Source organism: Neoarius graeffei, chromosome 21, assembly GCF_027579695.1.
Source record: "Neoarius graeffei isolate fNeoGra1 chromosome 21, fNeoGra1.pri, whole genome shotgun sequence".
In the NCBI taxonomy this organism is placed as follows: domain Eukaryota; kingdom Metazoa; phylum Chordata; class Actinopteri; order Siluriformes; family Ariidae; genus Neoarius; species Neoarius graeffei.
In genome coordinates, this window is record NC_083589.1 from 54,495,326 (window position 1) to 54,514,865 (window position 19,540).

The following is a 19,540-nucleotide window of genomic DNA, read 5'->3' on the forward strand; positions in this document are numbered from 1 at the left end:
GCTGGCTCCTCTCGTAGCCAAAAGGATGGGGCTAGTTTGTGCAGTACGAAGAATTAATAAACAGCTTTGAAACATTACTTTTTGATTGTTTCTTATTTTCCCGTTATTTTAAATTTAAGGGAAATTATTTCACCAAACACCACTAAATAAAAACTCTCAAAAACAGTTTAAGCAAACCCTTGAAAAACACTTGAAAAAAAATAAGAGTGTATGTTAAGTATGTGGTACAGACTCCAAACTTGTGGTCATTATCTCCAAACTTCTTAATATCTAGAACCTGTTTATTAATTAATACGCATTTTGAAAAATTATTTATTTCAAGGCCTCCCCCACTGCTTTCTGTCTCTCTGACTATGTCACAGTCACTGTTGCGCTGATTGGTCAGAGCGTTGGCCTATACGCACAGAGACAGTTTGAAAGACAGCGGGTTGTCCCTACCCACCCCCGTCGGAAATGTCTACGGATCGAGGCCAGACTAAATATTCACATTTAGTCTGGCTTGCCAGGCTAACAAATACTACTTTTGAAAAGAGAACTGGTAAGCTTTGGACGTTTGAGGTCCCTAAAGGGAACCGTTATCTTGTTGACTACATCCTAGTAAACCCGAAGTGGAGGAATAGTGTGCTAAACTCGGAAGCTTATTCAAGCTGGATCCGACCATAGAATCGTTACAGCAAGGATTCGTCTTTCCTTAAGGTCAACCAAGTCTCCAACTTTCAAAAAGCGACATGACTGGAAAATCCTGAGACATGACGAGCATGCCCGTTCGAGTTTCACTATCGAACTCGGGAACAAATTCAGCTTGCTTTACAATGAAAATGAGTCGGCAACTAACCAACGTCAGGCCTTAATCGATGCTAAAGATCATGCTGCTGAAGACAAAAGCAACGTACTTCAATGTGGATGTTCAACCATTGCACACTATGGATGGGTTGCAAATAAATCAAGCCTTGACTGAGTGTGGCGATCAAGATTTTAAATACCTTGGCTGTTGGTGCAACAAAGAGAGAAAGAGAGAGGTCTATACTTGCAAAGCCCTTGCCTGGAAATCTCTACACAAGCTCAACAAAATCTGGACTAGTGATATGCCAAACAAGATAAAGATACAGTTATTCCAAGCAACTGTTGAAATGATCCTTCTGTATGGAAGCTCCACTTGGTCGCTGACCAATCAGGAAGAGATGTCTCTAGATGGCACCTATGTTATGCATGTTGAGGAAGGTTCTAAATTTTACCTGGAGGGACAGAGTTGACAACAAGACGCTATATGGTAAACTACCAAAAGTCTCTGATACTATTCGAATCTGTCGACTCAATCTTGATCACGTTTTCAGAGACAAGTCATCGCCTGCCCACCACACAGTCACTTGGCAGCCAACCCATGGTCCCTCGTCACGTGGAAGACCACAGTCAACATTCGTCGACACGCTCCTCAGAGACACAGGTGTGCAACACATCGACGAGCTGGAGTCTAGCATGTTGGATAGGAACGTTTAGCGTTATCATTCCTGTTGTCCTGAGACATCGACCTGAGTAGAGTAGTCGTGGTATATCCAGAAGCTACCCAGTGCCGAAGTTCCCATAGCGATGTCTGGTCCCTTAGCTAAGGCTTCATACTTATAAAGTGCAAATAATGAATTGTGTGCTGAAATTAAAACTATACAACACTCAGAAGCACATCAAGTCCATTACACATGCACCAAATAAGCTCACCATGTAGTTATGTTACAGAGCCAGGCAGCGTACTACAGAGGGGAACTGAGAAAGCCAAGCGCGTGCACATCTGGAGGGAAATTTCATATGTATTTTACAAGGAAATGGTGAGTAATTTATGAGCAGAGAATGCACCAGAAGCCAAGAGAAGGCATGTCTCATCTCATTATCTCTAGCCGCTTTATCCTGTTCTACAGGGTCGCAGGCAAGCTGGAGCCTATCCCAGCTGAGTACGGGCGAAAGGCAGGGTACACCCTGGACAAGTCGCCAGGTCATCACAGGGCTGACACATAGACACAGACAACCATTCACACTCACATTCACACCTACGGTCAATTTAGAGTCACCAGTTAACCTAACCTGCATGTCTTTGGACTGTGGGGGAAACCGGAGCACCCGGAGGAAACCCACGCGGACACGGGGAGAACATGCAAACTCCGCACAGAAAGGCCCTCGCCGGCCCCGGGGCTCGAACCCGGACCTTCTTGCTGTGAGGTGACAGTGCTAACCACTACACCACCATGCCACCCCAGAGAAGGCATGTAAATTTAAAAATTTTCTGGGCGGAGGCATGCCTCTAGACACCCCCCGCCCCCAGCATTAGCGTGCTGGCTACTTCAGATTTTCTGGAGAACCCTGACCAAGCCTTATATATATGTGTATTTCCTTTCTGGTTATTATATAGTTATACTCGTTGACCTCTGTCTGTCCATCCGTCCATTCGTCTGTCCGAAACACCCTTTTTCTCAGCAACCACAAATCACAGCCACTTGGTATCATACTTCAGCTTGGGGTTCTATACTGTGTATACCGTTTTCATGTCTGTCCCACATCGACTTCCTGTTTACTGACTGAATGTATATACGAAACATATTGGGTGGATTTTGACGCCATTTCGAAATGCCAGTTTACCAGGATGCTGTTTGAAATCCCTGGGGAGAGACACTGCTCTTTACTTACTCGTTTCAGGGTTCATTATTTGTTGAAGTCAACATTCATAATAAGTGTCCAATAGATAGTTTTCACTGACGTCACAGCATTCCAGGGAACGCCCCCTCAGCCGCCATCTTGGGGGGGCAAACAAAACGGACCATCGCCACTACCGGCTACGTTATCTCGGACGAATTTATGAAGTTATATAGTCAGTTTTCTAAAATAAAGATCAATGTCGACAAAATCAAGCAAACAGAAGAAGTATATAGATACATTAGACGACATCTCACGACAACGGTATGCAGCCAAACTGGCCTTGATTGGGGGAATTGACCCCTACGAAGTGGACAAAGATGTGTTTTCAAGTGACTATGCAGGGCTGCCAAAGCCTGAAACTGCCAAAGCCTGCTCCAAAGCCTGAAACTGACTTCATCAAACTTTAAAGGCTGTCTGATATATACAACTTTATATATTCACAGCGCGCCTTTTGGCGGATGCCGCCTTTTTCACGGCTGAATCGTGCAGATCCGATTTTTTTTTTTTTTTTTTTTAGGGGGGGCGTTGGAGTGTCTGATTATGATTTCAAAGTAAATTCTGTATTAAAATTACTAATTAAGCAAATCCGTCACAGTCCATGAAACAGGAAGTATAAGGATGAGAAAAAAAACAGTTTAAATCGTAAAGCTGCGCACATATGCGCAGTCCTGCACACCGCTCGGGCTGCGCAAATGTGCGCAGCTTTCCGATTTAAATTGTTTTTCTCATCCTTATACTTCCTGTTTCATGGACTGTAACGGATTTGCTTATTTAGTAATTTTAATACAGAATTTACTGTGAAATTATAATCAGACACTCCAACGCCCCCCCTAAAAAAAAAAATCGGATCTGCGCGATTCAGGCGGCATCCGCCAAAAGGCGTGCTGTTTGCATCCCAAACACAAATCAAATCATACAGAATAGACCTAAAATGTTTTTCAAAAATGACCCTTGCGTGAGTGAAGTGACAAGTTTCAAATAGAAACGTGACAAACGAGCGATATTAAGTGTACATTACAATGTAAACGTACACTCAGCGGTTCCAGGTAGGCATTCTCCAGAGATTGTTCACATGATGTTTTGGTTTCCAAAAACAAACTTAAACACAATTGATTGTTTATTTAAACAACTTATCACTTATAAAATGATCAGAGCAGACTTTGCTGTGTTTGGAAGGCTGATAATCCTTGCGGTTGATTCTCGCAAGCCATAGATTTCTCCTTTGTATGCTGAGTTTGTTTGCTCGCCTTCGTGCTCCTGTACAGTGGGAATTCCATAAAAGCTCCGCTTGACTTCATCATTTGACCTATTACGACAGCCGTGAATACAACAGGTGTGCACCATTGCTAGCTTTAAATAGCCTGCTTGGGTTCTTTTGAAGACTTTGTCCTCGCGCGTTACAATGTGTGCTCAGTGACCCGTACGGTAAGCTTGACCCCCAAGATGGCCGCCACTAGGGAATCCCCGACTCTGTGACGTCATGTGAAAACTATCTATTCCTTCAATCGCTTGCATTCTGATATAAGCAAGAGCGGAGGGGGGGATACGGAAGTGAGCAGTAGCTCACAGTCGATCTTGTTTTGACGTTTTGTGTATTTGTCCTCTGCCTTTCATCTTTGTCTCCGCCATTCTGTTTGTCTCATCTGACCATTGCCCGTTTCGCGACCCTGACTTTTGTCTTATGTTTTTGAACCGTTTGCATGCCCGTTTGTAAATAAACAAACACTCTTCCCGTAGTTACATCCATCATTCGCCTGCTTACATACACACTAAGCAATTAGCTCCTCCTCCTACCAGAGACAAACAATAAGTACACTACCGTTCAAAAGTTTGGGGTCACCCAGACAATTTTGTGTTTTCCATGAAAAGTCACACTTTTTTATTTACCACCATAAGTTGTAAAATGAATAGAAAATATAGTCAAGACATTTTTCTGAGCATTTAATCGACCCCACAAATGTGATGCTCCAGAAACTCAATCTGCTCAAAGGAAGGTCAGTTTTATAGCTTCTCTAAAGAGCTAAACTGTTTTCAGCTGTGCTAACATGATTGTACAAGGGTTTTCTAATCATCCATTAGCCTTCTGAGGCAATGAGCAAACACATTGTACCATTAGAACACTGGAGTGAGAGTTGCTGGAAATGGGCCTCTATACACCTATGGAGATATTGCACCAAAAACCAGACATTTGCAGCTAGAATAGTAATTTACCACATTAGCAATGTATAGAGTGGATTTCTGATTAGTTTAAAGTGATCTGCATTGAAAAGAACAGTGCTTTTCTTTCAAAAATAAGGACATTTCAAAGTGACCCCAAACTTTTGAATGGTAGTATAAATAAGTCAGCCAAGTTAACAATACGTCTTGATGCCATAAAACAAAGGCTTAATGAGCCTCACTTGGGTGTCGGTCACTAACAATTATCGAGAACGGTGATCAAAGGATCGGTAAAAGAACAAAATGACTGCCGACACCGCGAAACTTAACACCTAGTTAAAGCGTCCCGGCGGTGTTTTTATACCCCCCTGCCTCGGCCAGCCCTGCGGTGCGACATAAATGACATCATCTGTGATTTGCAACACATGAATGAACCGAATGGTGAAGGTTTAGAAAACAGAGCGAGTCAGCGGGTAGACATTGACAACAATACACCGGTCACCTCCGTCGTTTCCATAACAGATGATGAAATCTGTTTGTGATCCTTTAACTCAGTCAATGAACTGTGATAATGACTCAGAAGTTTGTGATCAGGAGAATGTGCATAAAATTTTGTGTATAACATGACAAGTGGGTCCATTTCGGTATAACAAACTATTTGGATGTCACCCATGGAGTTTGTTATAGCGGGGTCGTAGTGTATCTACTTTCTACAAGAATTTCCCTGTTCACGTGTAGCGTCATGTCTTAACTCCGGAGTAAGAGGATCTCCAGCTTGTTACTTTTCACGGAGCGGCGAGCTAATGAGCATGAACGTCATTATGGATGCATAGAAATGCTTAAAGCAGATACACAGCACCTTTATTTTTAAACCCATTTCTGAGTGGATAGTATCTCCATCCTTGACTCTTGTATGCTGTATAAATGGGAATAAAAATATATTTGAGAGTTAAAATCGACCGCAAAGTTGGCATTCGAGCTGCCCCGCTGAGCCAGCCAGCCCTGAGTGCGTGACGTCACAGCGGTAACCGGTTTTAAGGCCGAGGCCTTTGACAGCTATAGACCAAAGTCATATAAATAAAAATTATGGTGAAAGTAAGAAATAGCGTTACCGACTTGCTCAACTAAGACTGATTTGACTTCATTGATTGTGGGTTGACTCTCATTAAAACAGGATGGGTGTTATAACTTATGCAACATACATGTACATGCATGCATTTTCACTGATAAAACGTAAAAGGCTCATTAAATAATCAGATGAACTGAGACGATCACATTCTGAAGCAAATTAAATAATCTTATACCGCTAACTTAAACACACAATACAAGTTACATGGATTAATCTAAATGCGGGTAAACAATGTGTTTGTTTTTTGTTTTTTTTATCCAAATGAGAGTCGCATCTTACCCGTCTGCGTTCTCGCTTCTTGAAGGCTGACCTTGTGGCCGATTGTTTTGAAACAATCTGACTTTCAGTTGTTCGTTCAGTTCTGTGTTCATTTGCTTCTTCCACGTAAGGGCGAGATATTGCTGCTGAGGCGAGCATATCCAGCGGAGAAATCAGACGGCTGGTCCACTCATTCTCCATTTTCTCCATACTGAGTACTCCGCCATTACTGCTCGGCTCAGGCAATTACTAAAACCCGGGACGGAACGTCACCGGTTTTAGCAACAACTGCAGAAAGGTCACTGCCTGAGCGATGTCACATCCCGTTCCATCCTGGGTTTTAACAACAACCCTCGGCTCACGCTCCGGGAGAACTGGTGCAACTGAACTTACTTTCCTTTCCTTGTAGTTTTCTTTAATTGTTGGTACTGCACCCTCTTTCAGTCCGGGTGTATAGCCAACGCTCCTCAACAGATCGGAGGTCTCATACGAGTCTTCAGTAAAATGTGCAGAGCAGAGGAGAGACCACTTCGTAGGCGCCCAATGTTCCCGTGAACTTCTCGTGTTGCTGCACCCGCCACAGGCTTTCGTCTAAACCGGGGAACAGGGGCGCTGCGCCCTCTTACTCTCGGCGTGCGCCCCCTTACCGAAATGCCGATTGAACCCCAAGTCACACTTAGGCCATGCACTTATATGCTACTGCACAACATGCAATCTTTCTCAAAACGATCTTTTCTCTGTGAAAACATCCCAGCAACACCACGTGACAATGTGTCTGATCATCAAATACGTTATAATTACTCCAAAAATATTCCAGTCATAGTAGATACACCGCCAGACGGTGCAAAAACAATCCGAATTGGCGTTTTCCAGACTGAGGCGCCATGTTGTTTAGTTGTTTACTTGTCGCAGCTGCTCTCGCGAGATTTGACATGGGTTACATACAAGGTCAGCTGACTTGTAGAGCGAGATTTCTCGAGACTGAATGACCTTTCACCCACCGGCGCGGGAGCTTTTGACAGAAGTAGTTCGCGAGTTGTTTTTGTTGACACTTGGGCATTTAAAGATGTCATCCCGCGGCACGAAACGGAAGAAAGCCAAAGACTGTCCGAGGCAGAAGATGATTACTTCTTTCTTTTTCAATGTTGACAGACAATTTGTTACAATTTCCCTCTCAGATAGCCTCAGAATGTCCCATTGTAGCCTCAATTTTTCAAAGGCTTCGCACGGCGGGGGGGACGGACGGACAACCGGCACCACCCGCTTCGCTCCCTTGCCATGGTGAGCGCCCTCGTACTAGATTTTTCTCGAAAAACCCCTGCGCCAGCAACACATCTAAGTGGCATGGTGATAAATTAGCTCAAAATGGAGGATCTGCGTTGCAGTCAGCTCTGTGTTTTAGGTGGGGTTTACGTTAGACCGTATCAGCGGATCATCAGATTAACGTTTTTAAAACGATTCGCGTGCACACAGCAACACCAATACACGATTCGCATGCACACAGCAACGCCAATACACGGATACGCTCGGCTCCGCAGGCATCCTGCGCTCCAAATCACTCCGCCCTGAACAGCAAGTGTCCTCTGCAGGGTGCGCACTCCGGCCCTGCGCAGCTCACAAAGCGCGCGAGTATAGCGCACGAGCAGTGATTCGGGACAAATAGCAGGAAGTGAAAGTCCGCGCCGTTTTTCAGCAGTCGCGTCACATGACCAACGCCAGCGAATCAGGAAGGTGGATGTCACAGTGACGTTGTCCAATGACGACATCAGCTAGAGCTCAGCACAGCGTATCCTCGTTCCTCAATGTTTACACAGCACCGGATCAGATACGAACTGGGTTGAATACGTGGGCCCTGGCGGATTCAAGTTGTTCCGCCTGTGGAGTTGTTTCCCGGCGTTTTAATGTGAACGGACAGTGCATCCGCGACGAAAACGAGATGGATACGGTCTAATGTAAACACCACCTTAGTATAGCGGAAATGGCGATCAGACCGATAGACTTCCTGCTGTGATGTTACGGACGTCATGGTCATTCACTCAGACCGCTACCTATACGAATCACTTTAATCGTAAAAATGACTATATTAGATATATTGTCAACGCTTAAAACTATTCCTGTGCCATTCTTGAGGTCTCAAGGCGTTTATAAACAAAAAGTCAGGCCATGGTTCTGCGTATCTGCTTTAAGACAGACGCAGGCCTGAAATCTCAGTGTTTCGACTTTCTCAGAAATCTCATCAGCGGCATCCTCGGTTCCGATGGGTCACATTTTGAAGCATCGCAATTGTGTTGTTTAGAGCCGTGGAATGAAATGGCTTCGCTTTTTTAGTGTCAGCGCACCGATGGGAACGAGCACGCTTGCGCAGACGGGTTTTTCTGACGTGCATCGGAGCGTGTTGTGGCGATGGGAATAGACTTTGGTCTCATTTGGAGGGAATGATCTGCTTTCATATGCCAGTTAAGTGCCGTAATTGGTGCTTTTACTGAAGACGCACTGCGTTTCGTCTTGTATGTGGTCAGAGAAACTGAAAGAAGGAGTACGGAGGAGTGCTAAGTGCTTTTCGAGTTCAGAATTAGGGCCTCTGAGAGAATGGTGTGTGTACGTGTGTACAGCAGTGCAGTGGTCTGTTCTTTCTCTCACTAAACCTCTGGCAGGAGTCACTGCACTGTTATTTCTCTCTCTGGAGAAACAAATGGAAACTTTTGTTTTCTTTTTTTATTTATTTTCTCTTTTCGTTTTCATGCAAATGAGTCAAGTTGTGTTTTTGTCGTTTCTGAATACGTCATTCGAGAACAAGTAGCTCTAGAATTATTGGCACCCTCAAAAAGCGCGTTTTTCTTCAGTATTTTTCCCCCCCCCACACACACACACACACACACAGGTGGTAAAAGCCAAATGAAAAGATCGCTATGTAAACTGGTGCAAAAATCTTTTGTCATTGATCATCATGATAAACCAAATCATGTTCAATAACAAATCAGGGAGCCACACAAATCAGCAGGGTGTCCGCGGATCCTGAAAAAGTCTGATATACAGTATATGGCGTTTAAGGCCTTAAATAGCCTTATATTTTGATAATATTTCGAAGTGTGGCGTTAATTTCCATATGGGTGGCATTAAATTTCATCGGGGCACACAAATATATGTTTGTACATATTTTTTTTTTTTTTTTTTTTTCCCGTGCTAACGTTGTTCAAACAGCGCACATCAATGTGTAACAAGAAGATGGCAAAAAGACCGCTCTGTACCTAAAAGTACAGGCGTCACACAACACTTAGGGGGCAGTGTTTTCCTTATAGTGTTGTGGGAAAAGACGAAGAAGTGGTTTCTTTAGCGTGGCAGACGTGTAGGATGGGGAAGTGTAAGTTTTGGGACAAGTGGCTTGAGGACCAGAAATATAGCGGTTGGTTGTCAAAAGCAACGTCCGAAAATGAAGCTCGGTGTAAACTCTGCAAGAAAGACATAAAGTTGGGAACAATGGGCTGTACTGCCCTTGACGCTCACATGAAAGGGGAAAAGCATAAACGCTTTGCCGCCAGTCAGGTAACAACAGTTCCCATGCAGATGTTTGCAGCACCCGTTGCAAACGTTAGCGCAAAGCCCACTTTCCCTTCGGTGCCTACTTCTCCCAGCACAAGTGCCTTCGGTGCTTTCGCCTCGACCGCTACACTTAAAGGAACAGTCCACCGTACTTCCATAATGAAATATGCTCTTATCTGAATTGAGACGAGCTGCTCCGTACCTGTCCGAGCTTTGCGCGACCTCCCAGTCAGTCAGACGCGCTGTCACTCCTGTTAGCAATGTAGCTAGGCTCAGTATGGCCAATGGTATTTTTTGGGGCTGTAGTTAGATGCGACCAAACTCTTCCGCGTTTTTCCTGTTTACATAAGTTTATATGACCAGTGATATGAAACAAGTTCAGTTACACAAATTGAAACGTAGCGATTTTCTATGCTATGACTTGAAAGTCCGCGCTATAATGACAGGCGTACTAACACCTTCTGCACGCTTCGGCAGTGCATTGATACGGAGCTCAGATATCAATGCGCTGCCGAAGCGCGCAGAAGGTGTTAGTACGCCTGTCATTATAGTGCGCACTTTCCATAGCATAGAAAATCGCTACGTTTCAATTTGTGTAACTGAACTTTTCATATCACTGGTCATATAAACCTATGTAAACAGGAAAAACGCGGAAGAGTTTGGTCGCATCTAACTACAACCCCCAAAAAATACCATTGGCCATACTGAGCCTAGCTACATTGCTAACAGGAGTGACAGCGCGTCTGACTGACTGGGAGGTCGCGCAAAGCTCGGACAGGTACGGAGCAGCTCGTCTCAATTCAGATAAGAGCATATTTCATTATGGAAGTACGGTGGACTGTTCCTTTAAGGCTGAAATACTGTGGGTTCTGCAAACGATTGACCGACACCACTCCTACAATTCGAACGAAGACGTGGGCACCGTCTTCAGGGCAATGTTCCCTGATTCTGAATATGCAAAATCGTTTACTTGTGGGAAAGACAAGATTCTGTTCGTAAACTGGAGATGCACGGATTAAAATATAAATATGCTTTGACCATGATAGCCTAGAGTCTGATTTTTTAAAAATATTTTTTCCCCGCGGTAGTGGTCTTATTTTTTTATTCTCACAGGTCTTAAAATGGCCTTAAAAAGTATTATTTTTGGTTATCAGAAATGTGCAGATACCCTGATCAGGCAACCGATATTACAAATACCTAAGATAAATTGACAGCAAGCACATCCAGAGTTATAATGAAAAACAATGCACATTACTCACACTCTGTGTTTGTTTGTTTATATGGAAACTACTCTTTCTTCTTTCTCACAAATGTTCTGTAGTTTTTAATTCCAGACTCTCTTTAACTGTCCAGTAGTTCGAAAGGCTGCGTAGACAGTGTTATTGTGAGAGATTTATTTAATTAATTAATTAATTTTTGCATTCATCACTATAAAATCACTAGAAATCATTTTATTGTGTAGAACTGAGAACCTAAAAGAGAGAGAGAACAAACAATTTCCACTGTCTCAGGTTTAATGAGTGCGCATGAAGTGTAATAATATCGACAGCTGTGCAGTCGGGAGCTGCTTGCAGGCAGTGGCAGGAAAACAATAGGAAAATGGCAGAACTTTTCTTTAATCGCTTTTAATCACCATGAATATTAACTGTTGTGTATTAAATATGACCCTTCATTCTAGGTGTAGTGACTCTTCCTTTAGATCAAAACGTTTTTTTTGACGGAAATTTTTGGTAGCACCTTTTATAAATGCACCTAATTGACATTGAACAGTTATTCCACGAAATCGAGTCGTACATGAGCTGATAGCCGACGAGGCGCATAGCACCGAGTCGGCTATAATCCATGTACGATGAGATTGAGTGGAATAACTGTTTTATTCTATCCACATCCACTGGATTTTGAGAAACGGCGCCTTTTTTATTTTTTGCAAATTCGATAAATAAAAACTTTATATAAAACGTCCGACAAAATAATTTCCGCTTGGAATGTAAACAAACCGGTGAAATGACCGGAGCAATTTGTGAAAAATGCGCTAATAATAATTCTTGAAAAAAAAAAAGTTTTTACCATGAAATACTTTTATTCCATATTTTGTTGCCTTTTTTTTTTTTTTTTTTTGTATTTTTTGGGGTTTTGTTTTTGAGTCGAGTTTTTATTTCTTCCCCGGTTGGTTCAGCAATACATTCCGCCATTATTTTCTTCTTTGTCTTCTTCTTTAGGGTTTTTTTGATGGTTGGCAAACCAACTTAAAGGTGCATTACTGCCACCAACTGGACTGGAGTGTGAAACAGGAGATGTTGGGGGGGAACTATGTTCTTTTAGCTGTTTGTTTCTTTTAAATACTTAATAAAGTGTTATATCTGACTTGATGTGCTCCGCCATTTTGTTTTTCTCTACTCATAGTATATGAGCTGATAGCCTAGAAGTAGAGGCAATCAGAACGCGCGATTGCTCATATCCAGTGAATGTGGATAGAATAAATTAAATATATACAAGTGATGAACTCAAAGCGTTCTCTCTCTAACAGAAAGTGAGGGCTTCTTGAGAGGCAGAAGGGGCGGGGCTTCAGGGTTATCACCAGATTCACATGCTGGTTGGTTCATCTCGTGGCTTACTGGGGAGAAAAAGAAATGTATCTTTGAGGGAAAACTCAACTCATCGTTGCATGCTTCGATGTTAAATTACAGTGCTGTCTGTGCAAATCGCGTAAAGGTTGTCAGACGTGGTTCTGTAATATAATATCCGAGTGCATGCCCCTGGATGTTCGTGGTGTTGTCGTTTATAATTGTATAGAGAAGATTAAATCATAGCTATCTCACACAAGCCGAATAAACAGCGCAAATACAAATACTGAGATTTTGAAAGTCGTGATGTTTATTAGGCATCGGTGTTGGTTTGTATGTGTGGCGTTTTGATTCGGATTGGATGTGTTTGTGTTGTGTAGGTGTTGGATCCGGAGCTGACGGTGGCAGATCATGCCTTCCCTCCTTCCTCAACACAGCCTTCTGCACTAAAGATCCTGGTACAACACTTAACGCTCATACCTTCAGACATACAGACTCCAATAACACCGGTTTCTTCTCTTCTTCAGACAAGACAGACAGACAGACAAGTAGAGGGAGAAAGAAAAGACAAAGAGAGACAGAAAGACACACAAGTAGAGAGACAGACATAGAGACGGAAGAAGATCGATAAATAGACAGACAGACCAGAAGAGCGAGCGACAGACAAAGATGGACAAGTAGATAGATAGACAGAAGACGACTGGTAAATCAAGAAGAAAGACAGACAAGTAGAGACACAGAAGGAAAGACACAGTGGAGAGACGGGCATACAGACAGACAGAAGATCATCGGTAAATCGACAGACAGACAAGAAGAGCGAGTGACAGACAAAGAGACAGAAGTAGAGAGACAGGAAGATAGAGACAGACAAACAGACAGAGAAAAAGATTGGTAAATCAAGAAGAGAGACAGACAGACAAGTAGAGAGACACAGAAAGAAAGAAATGCAGAGACGGAAAGACACACAAGAAGAGAGAGACAGACAGAAGATCAATACATAGACAGACAAGTAGAGCAAGTGACCGACAAAGACAGAAGTAGAGAGACAGGAAGATAGAGACAGACAGAGAAGATGAATGGTAAATCAAGAAGAGAGACAGACAAGTCGAGACACACAAAGAAAGAAATGCAGAGACGGAAAGACACAGAAGTAGAGAGACGGACATACATAGAGACAGACAGATCGTGAGTAAATAGACAGACAGAAAGACGGACAAGTAGAGAGACCAGAAGATAGATACAGACAGAGAAGATTGGTAAATCAAGGAGAGAGACACACAAGTAGAGAGACGGACACAAAGACAAACAGACAGAGACAGGAAGATGGACAGACAGAGAGAAGATCGGTAATTATATAGACAAGAAGCACGACAGAAAGACAGACAAACAAAGACGGCCTGCGAAGACAAGAAGAGCGAGTGACAGACAAAGAGACCGAAGTAGAGAGACAGGAAGAGTCTCAGGAAGACTACACATGCTAGCTCAGTTGTAAAGCCTTGATGGATCTCCATGAAACTGACAGTCGTGTCCTGCGTCCTGTAGGATAAAGAGATCCGTGCCGTGTTCCTGTGGCTCTTTGCACAGCTCTTCCAGGGATATCGCTGGTGTCTGCATATCATCCGTATTCACCCAGAGCCTGTCATTCGCTTCTATAAGGTGCTGCAGCGTTCACGCGCTTTACTTCAGACAGCTTATGAATCATTCCCTGTGTTTACTTGGTGTTTTTTCTTTCTTTCTTTCTTTTTTTCACGCAGGCTGCCTTTCTGGGCCAGCGAACGCTCTCTGAGGATGACTTCCTGATGAAGGTGCTGGACGGTATGGCGTTTGCGGGCTTCGTGTCCGAGAGAGGCCCTCCGTACAGGTCCACGGATCTGTTCGATGATGTGAGATTCTGAACGAGCGCTAGAAAGTAAGATCTGACGTGGTGGTGCGATATATGCGTGTTTTGACGCTCTTCTCCTTCGCTCCCGCGTAGCTCATTGCCAACCAGGTGGAGAGGATCCGTCAGGAGCAGAACAACGTGCACAAAGTGTTGAACCACGTCAAGGAGTTGGCCGAGCAGCTCTTCAAAAACGTGCGTCTGCATTTCTAACTCCTCGATGTGACTGGCTCATGTTAGCGTAATTAGTGAATTAGTACAAATGGTAGTGTAGTGAACTTAACACTAGGTGATTGTGTTCAAGAGAAAAATCTCATGTTAATCATAGTAATAGTGTTAGCACTTGGATATTATTATTATTATTTTGTGGTGAGGTAGAGCGCTGAAGAAAATGGCCTTTATTTCCACTCTGTGACTCATGCCCCTTTTCCACCAAAGCAGTTCCAGGGCTGGTTCGGGGCCAGTGCTTAGTTTGGAACCGGGTTTTCTGTTTCCACTGGCAAAGAACTGGCTCTGGGGCCAGAAAAACCGGTTCCAGGCTAGCACCAACTCTCTGCTGGGCCAGAGGAAAGAACCGCTTACGTCAGCGGGGGGCGGAGTTGTTAAGACCAACAACAATAACAAGACCGCGAAAGATCGCCATTTTTAGGCGACGAGAAGCAGCAGCTGTACAAATGCAAACGCGAAGTCATCCATTATTATTGTTGCTGCTGCTTCTTCCGCGTTGTTTTTGCTTCGATATTCACGCCAAGGTTTATGCAAACGTAGCGACGTAACTGACGTATACAGCGACGTAATGACGTGGCTTCCCTTAGCACCGCGAGCTATGGAAAAGCAAACTGGTTCTCAGCTGGTTCACAAGTTGAACGAGTTGTGAACCAGCACCAGCACTGGCCCCGAACCAGCCCTGGGACTGATTTGGTGGAAAAGGGGTATGAAAGAACCTTCAGGATGATTAAAGACCATCTGTTTCACATCGGGGTCCTGCATCACCGCGTCAGGGTTTACTGAGCGGTAATGACCGGCTCACTGTCCCTTTATCCTTTACATCATTTTCCTTGTACCAGCTAAAATAGATTTATTCTGCGTTTGCTCTCTAACCTCATGGGGGGGGAAGGTACCCTATGGGTCCATGTGGCTACTGCTTATAAATGAAATTGTTTTCTGATCTCATGTCCATACAGTAAATATAGCGCATATATATATATTTACTCTGAGTCAGTAGCTGCAAAAATGAAGCGTAATCCAAAAATGAACAATTTAGAAATCACAGAAGTAAAATATACCAAGTGTCTGTACTTTATATTATTCTACTCTTACCTCTTACAGTTTTTGAAACTGAAACCTCTGAACCGAGGCTGACATACACACGCTGTCGCCATGACCCAAACTCTTATTTCCCGGAAATGGCCCGGCGCTAGAGCTCAGTGGTCTCAATACTCTTTTCAACAACTTCCTGTAACAACTCGGAAGTGCGTCACATCTACATGACACATGGGACCACTGGCCGAAGAAGGCGAGGAAAGGGGACGACCTGGAGTATATTTTAAAACAGGAACGCACTTTCCCTCTGTAATGAGCATAAACACGGCTGAAAGCGATTTCTTTAGTCTAGTCCATTTATTTCGAATGATGAACCGAATTGTATTCACTCACCGGCCATTTTAATCGGAACACGCGTATGTGCAGTGCACTATTGTTACACGCTTGCATTCTTACAGCACGATGGCCTAGTGGCTAGCGCCTCTATATGAGGCAGTAGACACAGCAAAAGGAAGCTTTATTTTATTTTTTGTTTGTTTCTAATCTGTCTGTATATCCATCTATCTGTCTGCCTGTTTGTCTATGTAGCTGTTTGTCTAGCTTCCTGTCTCTCTACTTGTCTGTCTTTTTCAGTCTGTCTTCTTGTCTTTGTCTTTCTGTCTCTCTACTTCTTTCTGTCTATTTACTGATCATCGCTCTGTCTGTCTCTATCTTCCTGTTTCTCTACTGTCTGTCTTTCTGTCTCTCTACTTCTTTCTGTCTGTCTGCTGCTCTTCTTGTCTGTCTGCTGGTCTATTTACCGATCTGCTTCTCTGTCTGTCTGTCTACCTATCTTCCTGTCTCTCTACTTCTTTGTCTGCTCTTCTTGTCTGTCTGTTTACCGATCTTCTCTCTGTCTGTCTGTCTGTCTGTCTGTCTGTCTATCTATCTTCCTGTGTCACTGCTGTTGGCTGTCGGTCGGTCGCGCTTCTTGTCTGTCTGTCTGTCTGTCTGTCTGTCTATTTACCGATCTTCTGTTCTCTTTCTTGTCCTATCTATCTATCTATCTATCTATCTATCTATCTATCTATCTATCTATCTATCTATCTATCTATCTATCTATCTATCACTGCTCTTTGTCTGTCTGTCTGTCTGTCTATTTACCGATCATCTGCTCTGTCTGTCCGTCGTCCCATCTTGCTACTTGTCTGTCTGTCTGTCTGTCTGTCTGTCTGTCGATTTACTTATCTATCTATCTATCTATCTATCTATCTATCTATCTATCTATCTATCTATCTATCTATCTATCTATCTATCTATCGCTGCTCTTTGTCTGTCTGTCTGTCTGTCTGTCTGTCTATTTACCAATCATCTGCTCTGTCTGTCCGTCGTCCCATCTTGCTACTTGTCTGTTTGTCTGTCTGTCTGTCGATTTACTCTATCTATCTATCTATCTATCTATCTATCTATCTATCTATCTATCTATCTATCTATCTATCTATCTATCTATCTATCTATCGCTGCTCTTTGTCTGTCTGTCTGTCTGTCTATTTACCAATCATCTGCTCTGTCTGTCCGTCGTCCCATCTTGCTACTTGTCTGTTTGTCTGTCTGTCTGTCGATTTACTCTATCTATCTATCTATCTATCTATCTATCTATCTATCTATCTATCTATCTATCTATCTACTTGTCTGTCGCTCTTCTTGTATGTCTATCTATCTATCTATCTATCTATCTATCTATCTATCTATCTATCTACTTGTCTGTCGCTCTTCTTGTATGTCTGTCTGTCTATCTATCTATCTATCTATCTATCTATCTATCTATCTATCTATCTACTTGTCTATCGCTCTTCTTGTCTATCTATCTATCTATCTATCTATCTATCTATCTATCTATCTATCTATCTATCTATCTATCTATCTATCTATCTATCTATCTATCTATCTTCCTGTCTGTCTGTCGCACTTCTTGTCTGTCTGTCTATGTACCGATCTTCTGCTTGTTCTATCTTTCTGTCTGTCTATCAATCTATCTTCCTGTCTCTCTTTCTGTCTTTCTCTCTCTACTTGTCTGTCTGTCTATTTACTGATTTTCTCTGTCTATCTTCCTGTCTCTCTACTTGTTTGTCTATCTATTTACCCATCTTCCTCTTTGTCTGTCTGTCCTCGTGTCTACCTACTTGTCTGTCAGTCTATCTATTTACCCATTTTCCTCTGTCTGTCTGTATGTCAGTCTTTTTCATTTTATTTTTGTGGACACACACACACACGCGCACACACACACACACACACACACACACGCACACAGTCTAGCCGTTTTACAAATCACCTGAATATTTTGTAGCCAGAAATATGTGGAACTTTCCGCACGCATTTATAGATTTTAACAGCAAAGAGACACAACGGAAAACAGACCTTCTGACTCGGTGATCTGGTACACGGCAACTTAAAATGGAGTTATTTGGTAAGAGAACCCACTCCTCATTAAAAGGCTTGCCTTCTCATTAACGTTTTATCTGCTGATGTTTAAGAAACCTGGCTTTTGAAACAGCAGCCGTGCTGCATCTATAAGGTTTTGGTAACGTCCTCTCTGATGGACTGGTGCAGTATTACCGCCTTCCTTCTCTCTCTCCCTCCCTCTCCTTCAGGAGAACCCATACCCTGCAGTAACCATGCACAAAACGCAGCGGTCAGTGGACAGTCCTCAGCCTTCTGTCTCCCAGACCCCGTTCCCGGTCCTGGACGAGGTCGCTGTCCAGCTGTTCATCGATCACGCAGCTGCTAAACTCAAAACGGCCCCTCCTGTGGTCAAACCTGAGCTGAAGGAGATGGTGCCCTCGGGACCTCCACTGGGTGAGTGTGAGCACCGGATACAACTCCACATGACACCAGCTCATTCTTGTCTGACCCTAACTGACCCCGCCTTCCATCACACCATCCTCTTCACATTTTCAGGTTCTAAACCCAGTAAGCAGGGATGAGAATTTTCTGCAGATATGCAGAATTCTGAGTTTTTCCCGCTGAAAATGTCATTTTTGTGAAACGTGTAAATCCGTTGAGAAAATTTCGGGGGGGTCGGCGCGAGGCGAGGCTTGTGGTAGCACAAGCAGGCAGGACCGACCGACCGCCAGCATCTTTCAGCAGCGCTCATCGCAAAATTAGTTGCAGCTGTGATAACGGAAATCGTCCTTGCTTTCTTCAATATTTATGCTAATGACAACTCACAACGATTTCCGGCAACCTTTTGGCGCTAGTTTCATCTCACTTCTACAATTCGCGGAGAAACAAGCTATACGTAGACGGTTTTGATCACTTCTTAAGTTCTAGTTATTTTGGTTAGTTTTCAAAGTTACTTCACCAATATGGCGAAAGTTTTGGACCGCAAAAATGAGGATCATGCCAGGGAAATCAATAAATCAAACGGGATAAAGAACTGTTTCCGATGGGCATGGCTCGATAGTAGCGTTACCGTGCAGATAGGGACACAAACTGTGACGACGTGCCTGACGGAACATATCCAAAAAGTGGCCGTGCCGGGAAAGGTTCTGTGTATTCTGTGCTCAGATATGATCAATTATGGAAACAGAGGAGCTAGAAACATCCAGGAGCACATCGAAACAAAAAAGCACAAAGGTACATTTTACTTAAATTGTCAAAGATGGAGTCAGGAGGAATCTAATATATCGTTACGGTTACCTCCATTATTATATATATATGAGTGATTCCACGCTTATGGGTACTGAAATGGGGACATGAACTTATTTTTAAAAATTCACCTAAAACCATTTCTTTTTTTACCATCAGGTCACAAAACATGTAATCTTTAATGAATGATATGTTAAAAGATAACTTTAATTTTCTGAGATGTAATAAAAACATATTTATATGCCAAAGTCAAGCCTATGAGTTCCAAAATGATGTCTGTTACATTACTTCTGTTACGATTGTCCATCTCGCGTCTGTTACAAATTAATTACAATCTAGCTATATACCATGTTAATCTTATTGAAAGAATGTGTATGTTTATTCTACTACACATGTTTATTAATTATATTTGCTAAAACATCACCTTCCTATGTTTCAAAA

At 43.0% G+C, this 19,540-nt stretch overlaps 1 protein-coding gene across 5 annotated transcripts in view; it reads left to right on the forward strand.

Annotated features, from left to right (window-relative positions):
• The window catches only part of sbf1 (SET binding factor 1), a 174,062-nt gene that overhangs the window by 79,091 nt on the left and 75,431 nt on the right, over positions 1-19,540 (forward strand). For all 5 annotated transcript variants that reach the window (XM_060903342.1, XM_060903346.1, XM_060903344.1 and 2 more), the window contains 5 exons: positions 12,711-12,788; positions 13,873-13,986; positions 14,085-14,213; positions 14,306-14,404; positions 18,103-18,307. In XM_060903342.1, coding sequence (XP_060759325.1) covers positions 12,711-12,788; positions 13,873-13,986; positions 14,085-14,213; positions 14,306-14,404; positions 18,103-18,307 — 625 coding nt within the window. The remainder of the gene's footprint in view (positions 1-12,710; positions 12,789-13,872; positions 13,987-14,084; positions 14,214-14,305; positions 14,405-18,102; positions 18,308-19,540) is intronic.